This window comes from Scardinius erythrophthalmus (assembly GCF_964197995.2).
Source record: "Scardinius erythrophthalmus genome assembly, chromosome: 1".
NCBI classification, from domain to species: domain Eukaryota; kingdom Metazoa; phylum Chordata; class Actinopteri; order Cypriniformes; family Leuciscidae; genus Scardinius; species Scardinius erythrophthalmus.
The window spans coordinates 58,908,041-58,924,616 of record NC_138221.1 but is presented as its reverse complement, the minus strand read 5'-3'; the positions used below and the strand labels follow the sequence as shown (position 1 = coordinate 58,924,616).

General features: G+C 39.2%; 1 protein-coding gene across 10 annotated transcripts in view; it reads left to right on the top strand.

Moving 5' to 3' along the window:
- The first annotated feature begins 972 nt into the window (after positions 1-972).
- hgs (hepatocyte growth factor-regulated tyrosine kinase substrate) overlaps positions 973-16,576 on the top strand; it is a 25,073-nt gene continuing 9,469 nt past the window's right edge. Inside the window, exons 1-15 of one of the 10 annotated variants that reach the window (XM_081387131.1) lie at positions 1,023-1,292; positions 2,970-3,054; positions 3,162-3,237; positions 6,115-6,207; positions 6,595-6,718; positions 7,556-7,608; positions 7,700-7,768; positions 8,628-8,752; positions 10,705-10,791; positions 11,523-11,607; positions 13,559-13,657; positions 13,740-13,835; positions 13,917-13,955; positions 14,692-14,853; positions 14,935-15,148. In XM_081387131.1, the coding sequence (XP_081243257.1) occupies positions 1,256-1,292; positions 2,970-3,054; positions 3,162-3,237; positions 6,115-6,207; positions 6,595-6,718; positions 7,556-7,608; positions 7,700-7,768; positions 8,628-8,752; positions 10,705-10,791; positions 11,523-11,607; positions 13,559-13,657; positions 13,740-13,835; positions 13,917-13,955; positions 14,692-14,853; positions 14,935-15,148 (1,444 nt within the window). In that variant the 5' untranslated portion in view covers positions 1,023-1,255. Of the gene's footprint in view, positions 1,293-2,969; positions 3,055-3,161; positions 3,238-6,114; positions 6,208-6,594; positions 6,719-7,555; positions 7,609-7,699; positions 7,769-8,627; positions 8,753-10,704; positions 10,792-11,495; positions 11,626-13,558; positions 13,658-13,739; positions 13,836-13,916; positions 13,956-14,691; positions 14,854-14,934; positions 15,149-16,576 lie in introns of all 10 variants that reach the window. The other 9 variants (XM_081387129.1, XM_081387128.1, XM_081387125.1 and 6 more) reach the window with 9 other exon arrangements.

The following is a 16,576-nucleotide window of genomic DNA, read 5'->3' as shown; positions in this document are numbered from 1 at the left end:
CGGATGAAGACATTCTCGGCTCATGTTGTCTTGGCTCACTGAGCATCTCTGGCTGTTGTTATGGGGGCTGCTCTGCGTCTATAGACCGCAGTACAATACCACTGTATGCTGCAGCACAGCATTTACAATAGCTGCATTGTTTACTGCGCCAGGTAGTGACTCATGTATGACCTAATGCTACGAGTGAAAATCCTGGGTTGTAAAATATAGAAAAGTGCTTATTGTTGTCTTGACTGCTAGAGAATAAGGGATGGAGAAGCCTAAGGGGTGGTTGGCACAGGGGCTTATTTTTATATATGGGACAACATGTCTGCCAGGGTGACATAAATTGTGCCCCAGTTGACCAACTATACACTATGTAGCCTACTTATACTATACGCATTCTCACTGTAGGCTATTCTTTCATCAAGTGTATGAAAGTTATTGAAAATATGAAGGTCATTTTGTCATCCAGCATCAGTCTGATCGCTCCTGCACTGCTACATAAGTAAAGCTGTGACAGTTGAGTGCATGAAGTGTTCAACATTCTTGTTGGAATGGTCACTATGTATGAACACTTACACTTACCACAAATTGGCTTAGAATAGTGCATAAGTACACACATTTGGACACACCTGTTACATTCAGGGCAGGGCATTGTCACATTCAGGTAGCTCTATCACAGTAGCCTACTTAGTACACATGTACAAAGGATTGGGAGTAACAGCATTGGTTTCATGCAGCAAATGCATTGCATCATATAACAAAAATGACTGGCACACTGAAATGTCAATAAAACATGCGTTTGCTCTATTGTGATAGCACTAAAATGGGCAAAATAATAATAATAATAATAATAAAATAAGGTACAATTCTCTCTCTCTCTCTCTCTCTCTCTCTCTCTCTCTCTCTCTCTCTCTCTCTCTCTCTCTCTCTCTCTCTCTCTCTCTCTCTCTCTCTCTCTCTCTCTCTCTCTCTCTCTCTCACACACACACACACACACACACACACACCTTGAAAACCAGATGCAGTCCATGGCAGACGATAGACACGGAGGATATGTTTAATATTACATCTTTTATTATAAATACTAATGCCATTTTTCTCACTCTGGCTATGTAGGGAGTGACTATGTTGCTGTAACTTGGACTTTTATTTGACATTCGCGTCTTTCTTGTGCGCATGCGCGTGTTACCCGGCAGTAAAACTCGCTTATTCACACAGGTGAACAACAGCAAAACAGACTCAGAGATCGTCCCGATATCAGAGATTAGACATGGGCAAAGGCGGCGGAACATTTGAGAGACTGTTGGGTATGTATTATATTTGATGTTTTCGGTGTTAATTCTGACTGACAGACCGATGAGTCTGCTAATGCTAACGCTAGCCCAGCTTCAGTAGTCACGGTAATGTTAGCTCTCAGCATCTATTGTCTTTATTTTTCCCATCGAACATTCAAACACCAGTGACACGAACTTAAACATGACATTGCGACTATCCTTTTCAGTTCAGTTCAACTTTATTGTGTTGTTATTGTCTTAAATTAATCAATTAAGTTATCTTATGTAAGCTAGTTAGCAGCGCACCGGAGCTAAAGCTATTTTCGGGCCTCTATTTCACAAGCTACAAAAATCATAAAATAACTAATCATGTGTGCGTTTTTCCATTTATGTACTCTTTCGTGTGTGTCTGGTGTCATTGGCAGTGAATTTTGTTGGTCATTGACAAAATTCGCTGCTGGCAAGGCAATTATACCGCACATTTAATTTGGCATATTGTAATTGCCTTTCTTATAAATATTTATGCTTTCAGTTGCTCACACCTTTTGGAAAAGTGTGATTTGAGGATTTTGGAAGGTTTGAGTTAGTGTATTCCTGTTAGTCACGGTTGGTTCTTCCTGTTTGCTCATGTAATCGAGTCGAGAGAGAGAGAGAAATGTTTTGGTCCACTTACAGATTCACCACAAAACAGTAACTTCCTATTTCACACACCAGCTCCATTTCCAAGACTTCACAAAGCTCTATCTATCTATCTATCTATCTATCTATCTATCTATCTATCTATCTATCTATCTATCTATCTATCTATCTATCTATCTATCTATCTGTCTTTATTGTAATTGTGAAACATTGATTGATTAAATTGTGTACATTTCTGATTTTGAATTAGGCAACATGTAAAATCATTTTACAGTGAGATATCGAACAACAAGTTTTCTTTCTTTTTTGTGTGAATATTGTGTAATTTGTATTTTAAATATGTAGGTAAATGCTGTTTGTATTGTTATATTATTGGTGCCTGTAAATGAAGAATATTAAATATTGTTGTTCCTTGTGTTCATTTAGTGAATAAAAAAGAATAAACATAATATTTTATAGCGCCTATCAAATTTGCATCTCAAAGTGCTTTAAAAGAATGAAAACAAAAATCCACATTAAAATACTTGATGAAAACATGCTATCAAATAAATGTAAGTGCATAATATAAAAAACAATAACAAAATAATCACATAAAATTAAGCTAACTCAAAAAGTTTGAAAAACATGCATTTATTATTTATAATCTGATTTTATCTTAATGTGTAAGGTCACTCACTGTCAAGGACCGCGATTGTTATTTGCCAAAGTTAATTTTAACGTATTCCATAATGTATTCCAGATACAGCAAATACATTTTTTTACTTTATGTATTTGATTATTCTTTCTTGCCAGGTTCTTCAACAATGTATATAATCATAGATGATTTACAAATAATCACAATAGTTTAGAAAACATTATGTGATAAAATTTCAAATTGGAGCCTGTACTCCGTCGATTCTTGCACCCAACAACACAACATTTGTCTGGGCCGCCTCCTTTGTTTTGCCTCCAGCTAACGCCGTGACGTCGGCGCAAAAAGGGTCTTTTCCTCTTCCTTTTCCCATGCTTTCAGTAAACAGACCTTGAGAGAATTGATTCTGATCAGACATGTGATCCTCCAATCATTTACAGACAAGGCTACCAGCCAGCTGCTGCTGGAGACCGACTGGGAGTCCATTCTGCAGATATGTGACCTCATTCGGCAAGGCGATACGCAGTAAGAACATAAAACATTTGGTCATGTTTGCATATCAGTGTAAGAGCACGAGTCATAAATATTTTCTTGACATCCTTATATACTGTTTTGTCATTTCCCACCACCAGGGCAAAGTATGCAATTGGTGCCATCAAGAAAAAACTCAATGACAAAAATCCACATGTAGCGCTCTATGCTCTTGAGGTAAGTGTCAGTCATCTTCATTATATGTTGAACACTCTAGACCAGGGGCTTTCAAACTGGACGCAAAAAAGAAATTGAGGATTAAAAGTTAAAAAGTTTAAAGATAAATTGTAAAAAAAAAAAAAAAGATTACTTAATTGATAAATGATAAATACATTAAAGTGCCCCTATTATGCTATTTAAAATTTTGTTTTGGAGGTCTCCTGCAACAGGTTTCATGTATCCAAGGTTAAAAAGCACTTTAATTTTCTCATAATATACATTGCAGCATCACCTCTTTTCAGAAGATTCAGTCTCTCTGAACCCCTTCTTTCTGTGAGCCTACTCTGCTCTGATTGGTCAGATGACCCAGTCTGTTGTGATTGGTCTACTGCTTAGACCATTTTACGATTTCCTCTCCATCTTGTGCAGAGTTGAGCTCGCAAGCCTTTCAAAGTATACTCCTTTGGTCGTGAGCATGGAAAGACGCATTCGGTGCGAGTGCACTATAGGCCTGTCACTTTTGTGAAAATTTTTTTGAGACATAAGCGTTCATTAAACATTGTAAAATCGATTTTGCATGTCTAAAGATGTTTCCATTTTAAACGCCAAATATAGGCAAATCTAACGTACGTAAAAGGGCGCTTGAGATGCGCACAAGTCAGCAATATTTCTGATGATTTACTGGCGTGAACTTTTGTGCACAAACAGGAGTGCAACATTCTTGAAAAACAATAAGCAGAGTGGACTGCCATAACATCAATGAAAAACATTACTGCAGGCTTCAACATGGCTGTGTTTATGATTAGAAATGTCAAACAAATTTTGCCTACATAGGCAATTGTAGCCCGAATCTTTATCTGTATGCATGAGACTGTTAGCCTGACGTCGTCATACTCAGATTCTAGTCAGAATATGAGTCTAATACTGCTCCATTGGGCTGTGATTATGGGGCGTGTTTCAAACGAACCAGAAAGGAAAATGCCTCTGCACTCAATTGGATAGACCTACAACCAATCAGAGCAACGGACAAATGCCTTGATCGAGGGTTCTCTGTTCCTCTTTTAAAATTAATGCACTGTTGATATCTTCTATAACATACTCTGGGTTCGGGCCGAATACCGAGCCCGGAGCCTCTCCTCGGACAGCACGCCAAATATGTATTTATTCTGTCTGATTTATTTGTAATTGTGAAATCTCAATTCTCCAGCGGCAGTCATCTTTGTTGTAAATTAATTCAACCCAAGCGCTTTTTGATGACGTGGATGATTACGTTACGCCGCCTTCACACTGGCAGTTGAAATGAGCTCCCATATGGCAGCGAAACGACCGGAAGTCATTCATTTCCTATGGAGATTCGCAGACCGCATGCGAATGGGCCCGAACCAGGTGCGAACGAGTGCGGTGCGAAAAAAATCGTGTCCGTTGGCCATCCGGATGCGTTCAAAAAATTGAACTCTTGCGAAAGGCTACGGACGGTTTCTATCCGAAAATCCCAACGGAAGTTAGCGTTGCTATGGTACTGATAAACAAACCTGGATTCTTAACTTTTAATAAAATAAATAATGATTTTATAACGATTAGTTGTCATGTCATTTTTTTATTTTCATGATGTTTTAACGTTATTAGGGCAGTTAATACAATTAAATAATTCAATATTTAAATATACTCGCTTCCGCCCACTGATCTATATAATGACATATATATCTATACGTGTCCCAAGTTTAGTATATATATATATATATAATGTCATTCTATATAGATCAGTGCTTCCGACGCTTTTCACCGTTGTGTACGACATCCGCTGGGGGCGTATTGCGTATTACGGAGCTGATTTCAACTGCCAGTGTGAAGGCGGTGTACCGTTGCTCATCTGTACATCATCGTATAAAGCCCGCCCTGACAATCTGATTGGTCCGAACAATTTTTGTTCGGGCATAATAGCTCCTCAACGGATCGACCTAAAATATTTGTGGGCAGGGCTAAGTTCGGCTGGCATCCAGGCTATGAGACTGTCTGAATACCGGCAGAATTCACATTTTTGTAGTAAAAAGAGACACATGCAGAAGTATAATTTGCTGTTATGTGCGTTTGTTAGAGCCTGCAGTTGCTGTGTGACGCGCGTTCACTGCGGGCGTATCGTGACGAGCTCCGAGAAAAGACCGTTAAAATCGATTCCCTATTTTTGTTTTCGAAACTTGTGTTGGTTGGTCCGATTGATTGTGCAATCGATTTTCGAACGTAAAGTGACAGCCCTAGTGCACTATCTAGTGCACTATCTAGTGATGCGCCGTTGAACACGTGTGTGGACATCCACGGCGCGGACCCTCTTGATGATAGAAATTGCGTCACGCGGACGACCAAAGTATACTTTGGGCCTTAGAGCACCTGTTGGAAACAGGTCACAAGACTGAGACTGGGCCATCTGACCAATCAGAGCAGAGTAGACCAATCACAACAGACTGAGCCATCTGACCAATCAGAGCAGAGTAGACCAATCACAACAGACTGGGCCATCTGACCAATCAGAGCAGAGTAGACCAATCACAACAGACTGGGCCATCTGACCAATCAGAGCAGAGGAGGCTTGCTGAAAGAAGGGGATAAGAAAGACTGAATCTTCGAACAAACTGTTTTTAGACACTGTGAGAAATTAGGTCATGCTGCAATGTACTGTATATTATGAGAAAATGAAAGTGTTTTTTGACCTTGGATGCATGTAAACCTATTGTAGGAGAACTGTAAACCTTTAAAATAGCATAAGAGTAGCACTTTAATGTTGGGTACATACATAGTAAATACAAGAGATTATAAAAATAAAAATAAAAATAAAAGTTTTGTATTGTGCCCCCGATCAGTCAAGGTCATGTGTGTAAGTCAGCATTTGCTTGTCACCAGGTCCTGGAGTCAGTGGTGAAGAACTGTGGCCAGACGATTCATGATGAAGTGGCCTGTAAGCAGACCATGGAAGAGCTGAAGGAGCTGTTCAAGGTGATTGCTGCTAAACTCAACCTGTCTGTCCTGGAGACTGTTGCTTTAAGAGTCTTTGGCTCCGCCTTTATGATCTTTCCAAGTGGGTCAGACCCAGTGACTCATGCTAAACTGTACTTCCTGATTGTGTCATCGTCGTCACATGTTTATTTTGCTGAGGGGAGTTCCAGCAGAAATCAGAAACTAAACGTATTTGGAGTTCTTTTGTTGATTTTCTGTGAGACTAACAATTCCAGAGAAGGATTTGAGGTGGCTTAATAGAGGCTTGATATTTTGTTGTTCTCATGTGTGTGTTTTTTAATGGAATTTTTAGGCAACTTTTGAGTTCAGAGCTCAGAGCTTGTTTTGTAAGCCATCACTGAGAGAATGTGACTCTTCTGTGTTCAGAAACAACCCGAACCGAACGTGAAGAACAAGATCCTTTATCTGATCCAGGCCTGGTCCCACGCCTTCCGCAACGAGCCCAAGTACAAAGTCGTCCAGGATACCTATCAGATCATGAAGGTGGAAGGTAAGATTCACAAACTAAAGGGACCTCACACATACAGCGATTTGCAGTAACCAAAATTATGTGATATTTTATACACTACTGCAAGTTATAAACAAACACTTGCCAATGCAAAATAAATAGCAAAAACACTTGATTAGTTTTTAAATTAGAGTGTCCGTAAAATAAGATTTTGAATGGTGATCGACTGATATTGACTTGACATTCGTAGCAAAAATTGGGCTCTACCTGGAACCTCCAGTGACGAAAATTGTCATAAATAGATGCTTATTAGATATTCAAAGACTTGTTTTAATGATATAAATGTGTTTTTGCTGATTGCTGATGGTAGATTAGGAACTATTGTAGCGTTTGCCATTATTACTAATAATAGAAAAAACAAATGCTATAATATCTTTAAGTGGACCGTTTACGTTCTTTGTTTAACAGCTCTGTCTAATAAATGTATTAGACAACGGATACACTAAACTAAATGAAGATATTAGAGAATGGGAGCTCGGATGCTCAGGCATTCTTAGCGCTTTCAAAATAAAAGTCCCACTTCCGACACATTGGCCATATAGAAAAACATATCTGCCAGCCAGTGTCGATTAATTAAAAATATTTGACAAATATCGTCTGATATATTGGCCTTGATGATATATCGGTCGACCACTGGTTTTGAGCATTTGTGCTGCCTACTTACAATGAAAGGGGATCCAACTGTACAAACACCTTCTACGACAACAATACACAATGCTAAAGAAGCTGTGTGTGAGAATGTGGCATCACAACAACAATAGTTGCTTAATGACTGCTGTGACACTTTTTAAAGAAATACAATCACTTCTGTTTGACCAGGTCATGTCTTCCCAGAGTTCAAAGAGAGTGATGCCATGTTTGCAGCAGAGAGGGTGAGAATAACTGTTGAGTAAAGCGAATACGTTCTGCACACTCTCTGGTGTTTGGTTTGTCATCAGTTTGTCATGTTTTTTTTGTTTTTAGGCCCCTGATTGGGTGGATGCAGAGGAATGTCACAGATGTAGGGTTCAGTTTGGTGTTATGACCCGAAAGGTACAAACCGCTCCTTTGATAATCTACCATACTGAGTTATATAATGTTTATGAAGTAGCCTATATCAGTGTTTCTCAAAAGATGTCCTGAGGACCCTCACCACTTCACATTTTGTATGTCTCCCTCATCTAACACACTTGATTCAACTCATCAGCTCATTAGTACAGACTGCAAGACTGACCATTCGCCCCCTATTCCCTTAAATAGGACACTATTTGAGAGGACAGCCATTTTTACTGGTGTCCGAAACCATGCTGTACGTTATCGAGTGTACTCATTCATTCCCACAATAACGAGTCTACAACTGGTGTACACTCAGCGGCTAGAGAATACCCATAATGCACTGTGACTGTCACGTCGAATGAATTCCCACGTCTCGCCCGCAGCTGTATCATCCATCCATCCATTTATTTTCCAAACTGCTGGTCCAACGTGGGTGCAGCATAATATCATACTGGTATAAATTCCTTTTTAAATGATTGTTTAATTAATTAATACATGCTAGTTTCCATGACAGAGTTCAAGATCAATTTTTGTTTACTACTAGAGCTGCCAGTTTGCTAAGTTTCAAATGATTTTTAAACTGCAAGCCAAAACTATGCAAAAGCAGCTGCCCACCCGGCGCACTCAGTGTCCAAATTCACTCACTCGTATTCATTCACTCCTTCAAGTGGACTATATTAGTGGAGTAATGTAGGGAATTTAGGGGGCAATTTTGAACACCGCTTCGAATTGGGTGCCTGATGTGGGAGACATCCAAAATGTGCAGTGATGGGGGGGGATCCAGGACAGGTTTGAGAAGCACTGGCCCGTATAAGCTGATCTCATCATGTATAATGGCTGGTGGCTTTTCATTCAGCACCACTGCAGGGCATGTGGGCAGATTTTCTGTGGGAAGTGCTCTTCGAAGTACTCTACCATTCCCAAGTTTGGCATTGAGAAGGAGGTGCGAGTGTGTGAGCCCTGCTTTGAGATTCTCAACAAGTGAGTATATGTGAAGACTGATATCTATAACTTGCTATGTTTCCATTCAATGTTGGGAATTTAATTTATGCGCAAAATTGGAATAACGCATAAAACATTTGCGACTAAAGCAGCGTTTCCATACCCTGTGTTTAAGAAAACAAAATCGTCGTATTTGGTGCAGAATATCTGTGATAAATATGGGAATTTGCTGCAATACGGGGAAGCCATTGAGGCTCTTTTTCCTACATCATAGATGACTTGCAGAGCGCGCAGATGAAACGCAGACACGGTCATGTAATCTTTTATTCGGATGCCTTATGTTTGGGAACGCAATCGTGTGAGATGCTTCTCAGAGGGAATTAAAGCAAATCATTCATGACAGACTTCGGCTCAGGCATTTCAGAACGATCAAACCAACATTTGAGATGCTGTGATGCGATTGGTCTGCTGGTTAGTCCAGTTAGTCCAATGGGTTTGTTTGTATTAATTCACACAAAAATGAAATCTCACAAAAGGAGTTTTGTTGTAAGAATCTTCAAACAGCTGGCAAATTTTGAAATCAATTGTGAGTCGAGTTTCATGCTTGGGGTGGGGAGCATCTGACACACTACCATTCAAAATAGGGCTGAACGATTAAATTGCATTTGCGATAATATCACAATATGACGTCACTGTCTGAATCGGTGTATAAAAGTGATGGGAAGATCATTTAAATGAACGAATCTTTTTTTCCAAGTCATTTAGTTCATTTCAGCAGAATATAGTTAAAATGTTATATGTTAATTGCCAAATTCTCCAACACATCTACTTGCATGTTGATCTTAATGTTGATCATGTTGATCACATCTTATGTTGATCACATTTTGAATAAGAGAAAAAGTAGAATTCAACCAAGGTCAAATTATGAGAAACAGAAAATGGTTTATTCATTGCTTATCTGGGTCTTCAGGCTATGCAGTGTGTTAGATTACCTCACCTCCCGATCTGAGTCATTCGTTCTTTTGTCACGTCACATCCCCATAAGCTGAGCCATGCAGTGTGTACCGAATACAGAAATGATTAGTTCACTTCTCGAGTCTTTGGGTTCGAGTCTAACCGTATGTTGCTATTATATGTAGGTATTTGCTTTATCAATTTGGTTTTCCCCATTATACAGATAAAGTTTAAAGCATTAACCAACTCTTTACCACATTTTCAGTTTTATGGGAAAGAACTATCATGACAGAAATTTGCAAATTTATAAATTGTAAGAAATTAAAAACCTACAATATGAGACCAGAAACACATCACAAACAAACTTGTTTGTAAAAAAATTGTGGGAATTATTAACTAATTTATGTTTCCAATACAGCTGTCACGTCACGTGACAAAGAAACAAACGACTCAGACCTGAAGACTAAGGAGGTGAACTAATCATTTCTGTTTCCTGTACAGAACCTATAGGATGTTGCGCATGTGCGGTCAACACAAACTGAACGAATCACTCTCTGAGACAACTCGAGTCATTATAAAGATTTGTTCAAAATGAAGTAATCGTTCATGATCAACCCATCACTAGTGTATGACGAATCGTTTACTCAGAGCACCTCTAAAATGAGAACGCAAGTGCGCTTTACCCCATGTAGCAAGAGTGCCTAGTAAGAATTAGCCTTAATTATCCACAAATTTTTCAGGTTATTTATATGACAATTGTGTAGTAAATTTCCTATGAAATCATTTCATTTAGATTGGAGTGAGGTGAAACCAGAACAAAGCAAGTTGTTGTTAGCTAGCTGCTAATTTTATTCAATTGTATATGGTAGAAAATGAGACAGTTCAAATAAACTTTTTAATGCTATTTTTTTATGCTATTTTTTAATATTGATATTATTATATACCAAAATAATTATCAAAGAAGGATATTATCGGTGTCTGATAATTGCATAGCTTATATATAATTTGGAAGAGTTTGTAAACTGAATAATTCTCAGCCACAGTCCGGAAGAAAATGAGGGGCCAAAAAAAATGAGTGAGCAACCAAGTGTAAACAGTGAGGAACAAAAGAAACAAACATCAAGGTAAGAGATCATACATAATATGAGATATCAAAATAAGATAAGAAAAAATCACAAACTGTTTCTTTGCTTTTATTTTACATTTATTGTCAGTATTGGGCTCGCAGATCACGTGGGTAGGGCTGCTTTTAAATGTGTGTGTGGATGATCATGTCAAAGATCATTTTGGCCCAGGAAAAACCCTGTAACATATCGGCCTGGTCTACAGGAAAGAACAGTTTATGTTTAATCCATCTAATATTGTGTTGGTCATACCATACAATGATATATAGCTTGTCTTTGTTGGATAATAGAGAAGATATTAAAATAATTAAATCAATCGCAATTAGACTTTCCAAAATCGTTCAGCCCTAATTCAAAAGTTTGGGGACAGGAATATTTTTTGTTTGTTTGTTTATTAATACTTTTATTCAGCAAGGATGTATTCAATTGATCAAAAGTGACAGTTGTCAGTGTCCCGTATTAGTGTCTTTTGACCTATCTCAGTTAGGTTGTAGCTCATGTAGACATTGGATAGAAAGGTAGCTCACTATGTTTTTGAATGTTGCTAATCCCCCCCTACTTTTTGTAATTTCTATCTATTGTGTTGTAATATGATCTTTTTGTATTGTAAAATTATCTTTGAGTTGTCCCTCATGTTCATAAGCCTGCTGACTTCCAGAGAATGACCTGGTTGATTGTGTCTCCTAAACCCTCCTCTTCACCAGCCACCCGTCCCTCTCTCCCCCTCCTAGAAAAGCTGAAGGGAAGGCCGCCAGCGCTGGGCAGTCCGAGCTTCCCCCTGAGTACCTGACCAGCCCTCTGTCCCAGCAGTCTCAGGTAGTGCCCACCGAAGCAGTAAGTAGTTACATTTCATAGAGGGCTCACTCTCATGGGCGTCACAATTATGAAGCATGCCACCAAAATGTACTGACACGGGCAGTAAAACAAAAGTTGAATCATCATCATCACTTTATTTGGAACTTAAATGCAAAGCAATTTTGAGGCTCATGAGTGAGAGCACATATTACTGTCGAGTTTGTGTGCTTACTGTCAATCCCACTCCAATCAGTAATGAACGCAACATTTAAAGGTGAAGTGTATCATTTCTGTGCCACTAGTTTGACCAAACAGACTGTTTTCAGAATAGCTTGTTTATTTGCCATTATAATTACAACACTGCTAAAGAGTTTGGGGTCGGTAAGATTTTATAAAATGTTTTTGAAAGAAGTCTCTTATGAAGTGTCCTATACTCATGGCGAAGTTCTTTATCGTCCTTCGCTTAGAGGTTAAAAAGAAGTTTGAAGTACGTGAGCAGTGATATACTGTTAGTGAACATCCCAACGCCATCCACACTGCTGACAGCGAAGGTTAGATGAATATGTAAATGTGCTGCACGCTTTCCTCTCGATAACAAAATAAAGGCACAACTAAAATGACAGCGGTGAGAAAACGGCACTTAAAGTGTCTGTGATTGGCTGCAATGATCAACAATGACATCTTGGATCTGATCTTGGATAGATGGATCCGCTGATAGACAGCACTTTTAAACGCGCCCGTGTGTATCTGTGTAAGCACTCGGTGAAGAGCGTAAAGATGTCATTGTTGATCATTGTAGCCAATCACAGACAATTTTGTTAAGCGCATCAACACAATGGCCAACCAGAGGTGTTTAAGAATCTGTTCAGCAGTGCTCAAAATGCTAGAGGGAAATGCTGATATTGTCACATTTTGTGCTGAGGAAACATACACTTATGGCACATGTCCGAACGCGACGCTGAAAGGCAGAGGTGAAGGAAATAAGGTTTGAATTCTCTGCTGTAATACGATCTCATGCGTAATACAGCACAGTGATTGGGTTAAAAGAGTTTATTCTTATGAATAATGCGGAGAAGTGCTCAAAACCGGCTGACGTTGAATCGTGTCTCTCCAGCCCCAGCAGCCAATCACACACTCCGGATGAACGCTTCTACCTCAGATTCTGTGACGAAATTAACCATAGTAGGTTTCCACAAGAAAGAAGGCGGAGCCTCAGAGCTACACTCAATCCTATTACATCATTGGCACTGACCAATGGAAGGGGCAAACTTTTCTGGAAAGGCAAACTGTTTCGAACTCCCTGATTTGATCGATGTTTGGTGCTTGACGTCACATCACATCAGTTGGTTCTTCGTTTTCTCTTGCAGTATATCGGGGCCTTCAATATCTTTACTGTCACTTTTGATCAATTTCATGAATCCTTTCTGAATGACAGTATTAATTTCTTTAAAAAAAATCTTACTGACTTAAAACTTTTAGTGGTGAATTTTCACACCAATTAAGAAGTTTCACACCAAAGGTAGAGCCAATGTTTTCTCAGGCAAACAGGCAGATTGCAGTTTCACTTGATACCGTTAATAGTGTAGAAATTACACTCTTCACCTTTAACATAGATGTATATCAGTGATTATATCAGTATCAGTGTTGGTGTTTTTATTTAATATTTTTTTTTAACTTGTCCGAATCGGTGGAAGGCAGCATTAATTAAATCACTTATTAATTACTAAGTATTAATCATTTCAATTTAAACTGTAAACTCTTTTTTAATTATTATTATTTTTTTAATAATGTTCTCCTACCCCCCTGGCCAATATTAAAATGTTATTAAAAAAAACTGTATCAGCCAAAATGTCTATATGTGTGCCTTGCTAATATTTAAATGAAAATAAATTTGAATGAAAATGTGTCCTGCCCCCTCTCCTCTCCTGCCTGTTGTTTCGTCCTGACCACCTCTTGCTGCTCTGCTCCTCAGATGCCTCCGAAAAGAGACGAGGCCGCGCTGCAGGAGGAAGAGGAGCTGCAGCTGGCCATCGCACTGTCTCAGAGCGAAGCGGAGGAGAAGGAGAGGATGGTGAGACGGCCACAAGCTAACGCTGCTGTCAGCAGAAATGAAGGGGCACATGATGATTGTGTTTGTGTGTGTTTGTTTACAGAGACAGAAGAACCCTTACTCTGCTTACCCCAAAGCAGATCCCACCCCTGTGACTTCCTCCGCCCCTCCTGTCAGCACTCTTTACTCCTCACCTGTGGTAAAAGACCTTCATTTAAGTGATGAATTGAAGATAACTTTTATCTTTAGTGGCTAAATTGTTCCCCTTTTTACATTTCAGAACTCATCGGCTCCATCAGCCGAAGACGTGGATCCAGAGGTAAAAACAATCATTTAAAGGAATAGTTACACTTACATGTATTCATTTTGGAGACACTTTTAACCAAAGTGCCTTACAGTTTGAGGAGTACAAGCGATTTTAGGCAAGAAACACGAAAGATAAATAGTTCATCCAAGCGAAAAAGACTATGAATGTGTATTAGTAAAGTAAATATGCTGAAGTTATACAAACTAACTACCGTTCAAAAGTTTGAGGATATGGAAGCTTGTTTCTGCCACTGAATAAAAAAATAAAAAAAGGTAATTGCAACATTATCTCACAATTGACTTTTTTCTTACAATTGCAAGATATAAACTCACAATTGCGAGTTATAAAGTCCAATTCTAAGGGGAAAAAATACTTTTTATCTCAAAATCCCGACATTTTTTTTCCTAGCAATTTGCGACTTTATATCACACAATTCTGACTTTATAACTCACAATTGAGAGTTTATATCTCACAATTGTGAGAAAAAAGTCAATTGTGAGATAAAAAGTTGCAAATTGCTAGAAAGAAAATGTCAGGATTTTGAGATAAAAAGTTGCAAGTCTTTTTTCCTTACAATTGGACTTTATAACTCGCAACTGCAAGTTTATATTTCACAATTCTGAGAAAAGTCGTCAGAATTGCGAAAAAAAGAAAGAAATCGCAGTTATCTTTTAAATTGTTTTATTCCATGGCGGAAACAAGCTTCCATACTCTAAAATACAGTAATATTGTAACATATTATTTTCAGCTGGCCCGTTACCTGAACAGAACTTACTGGGAGAAGAAACAGGAAGAGGTTCGCAAGAGTCCCACCCCCTCCGCTCCTGCTCCTGTTTCATTGGCTGAGCCCGTGCCAATCAGCCAACCAGTGGAAAGCCACGCTCCAGTCCAACCCATCAACATAGTGGAGGTACTTGGCGCTCTAAAACGAATAGTCACTGTTTAACATTACTCATGTTCTCCGCTGAATGTCTTGTGTCTGCTTCTTCAGCAGCAGTATCAGAATGGAGAATCTGAGGAGAACCATGAGCAGTTCCTGAAGGCCTTGCAGAATGCCGTCACCACTTTCCTTAATCGCATGAAGAGCAACCACATGCGTGGCCGCAGCATCACCAATGACAGCTCCGTGCTCTCTCTCTTCCAGTCCATCAACAACATGCACCCACAGCTGCTGGAAATACTCAACCAGCTGGATGAAAAGAGAAGTGAGTTATGTGCGCGTATTAGCGCTTCAGGCCCGTTTCCACCTGGTATCAACAGTACTAAATATAGGTGCAAATTGGCCTCCAAAACACGTGATCTGGTCCAAGGCTGCATTTACTATTCAATAATACCGTTAATTATTGAGAATGAAAATAATCTAAATATGGTTTCATAAGCAGTTAGTGAGGTCTTTTGCCTGCGCACCGAAAACGTCAATAAGTAAACAACTCCATATTTGATTTTTTACTGTTAAATTCAATTTACATTTTGTAAAATGGGACAATCATTTGGATCAACACAATATTTAGATAGGTTGGTTGGTAGGTAAGTAGTTAAGTAGTTAGTTAAGTAGGTAGGTAGTAGTGTCGATATTTTGATACGTATCGAGACTGAAATATCTCAAGCAGTTCCAATACTCCTTTTCTGCAGTTTCGACATACCGATACCAGCTGTGCTTTCTCACTCTCTCTTCTCTCCGACGGCAAATTAACACACACCACCTCCTCTCACTCACTCGTCTCATTCACTCTGGTTGAATAGTGCTTAGTGCTGGGCGGTTTGACCAAAAATCAACATCACGGTTTTTTTCTAAATTATACCGGTTTCACGGTTTTTACCGTTTTTTTTTTTTTTTTTTCAAGCATGATGGGTGTTAACCACATTTTCTACTGAGTGAGAGAGGAAATACTGCAGTAGATTTACTTATAATGCCCTATTTTATTGTCATGAGTGACTATTATAGAAAAAATCCACACTAATATTAATAATACAGGTTTGCAAGGCTGTTTACAAAGAGGTGCCAGCAGGACGCGCTTTAGAAGCGGCAGAAACAGTGGTTTCCCCGGTAACGGCTGTACACAAAGCAGCAACGCTCATAAACACTGCTTTATCAGGAAAGATAAAGAAAGATTCAATCGTAATAACAAAGAAACTTTTCTAAAGACCGTCAGTTCACTTCAGATACGTTAATACAGTATAAAAACACGCGCGCCGCGAGAAAAAAGACACTCTCACCCCCACACGTCTCGTGCCCATTCTAGTCAATGCTTGTGTTTCAGATCGAAGCTTCCCAGAAGCGGCTCTCCGCGCCGCTTCGCTAAATATAGGCGCCTAGTCTATTTTGACGCACCGCGTGGAGGACGGAATAAAACCTTGTCGCAGCTGTAATGCGCCGCAGACGTGTGTTGTAAATGAGGGGTGAGACTGTGTCGCGCTGCGCCGCGTTCCGATTAAAGCGACATACACCGGTATTGCGGTATATTAAAAATTCATATCGTAACAAAAATAAACACCGGTATTCGGTATGAACCGGTAAACCGCCCAGCACTAATAGTGCTTGTATTGCGCATGATTTTAGTCATTCCCTCAGGTTTCGCTCACACACCGAAAGCATACGCACCACTGATGTATAAGATGTAGGTGTCGCGCAC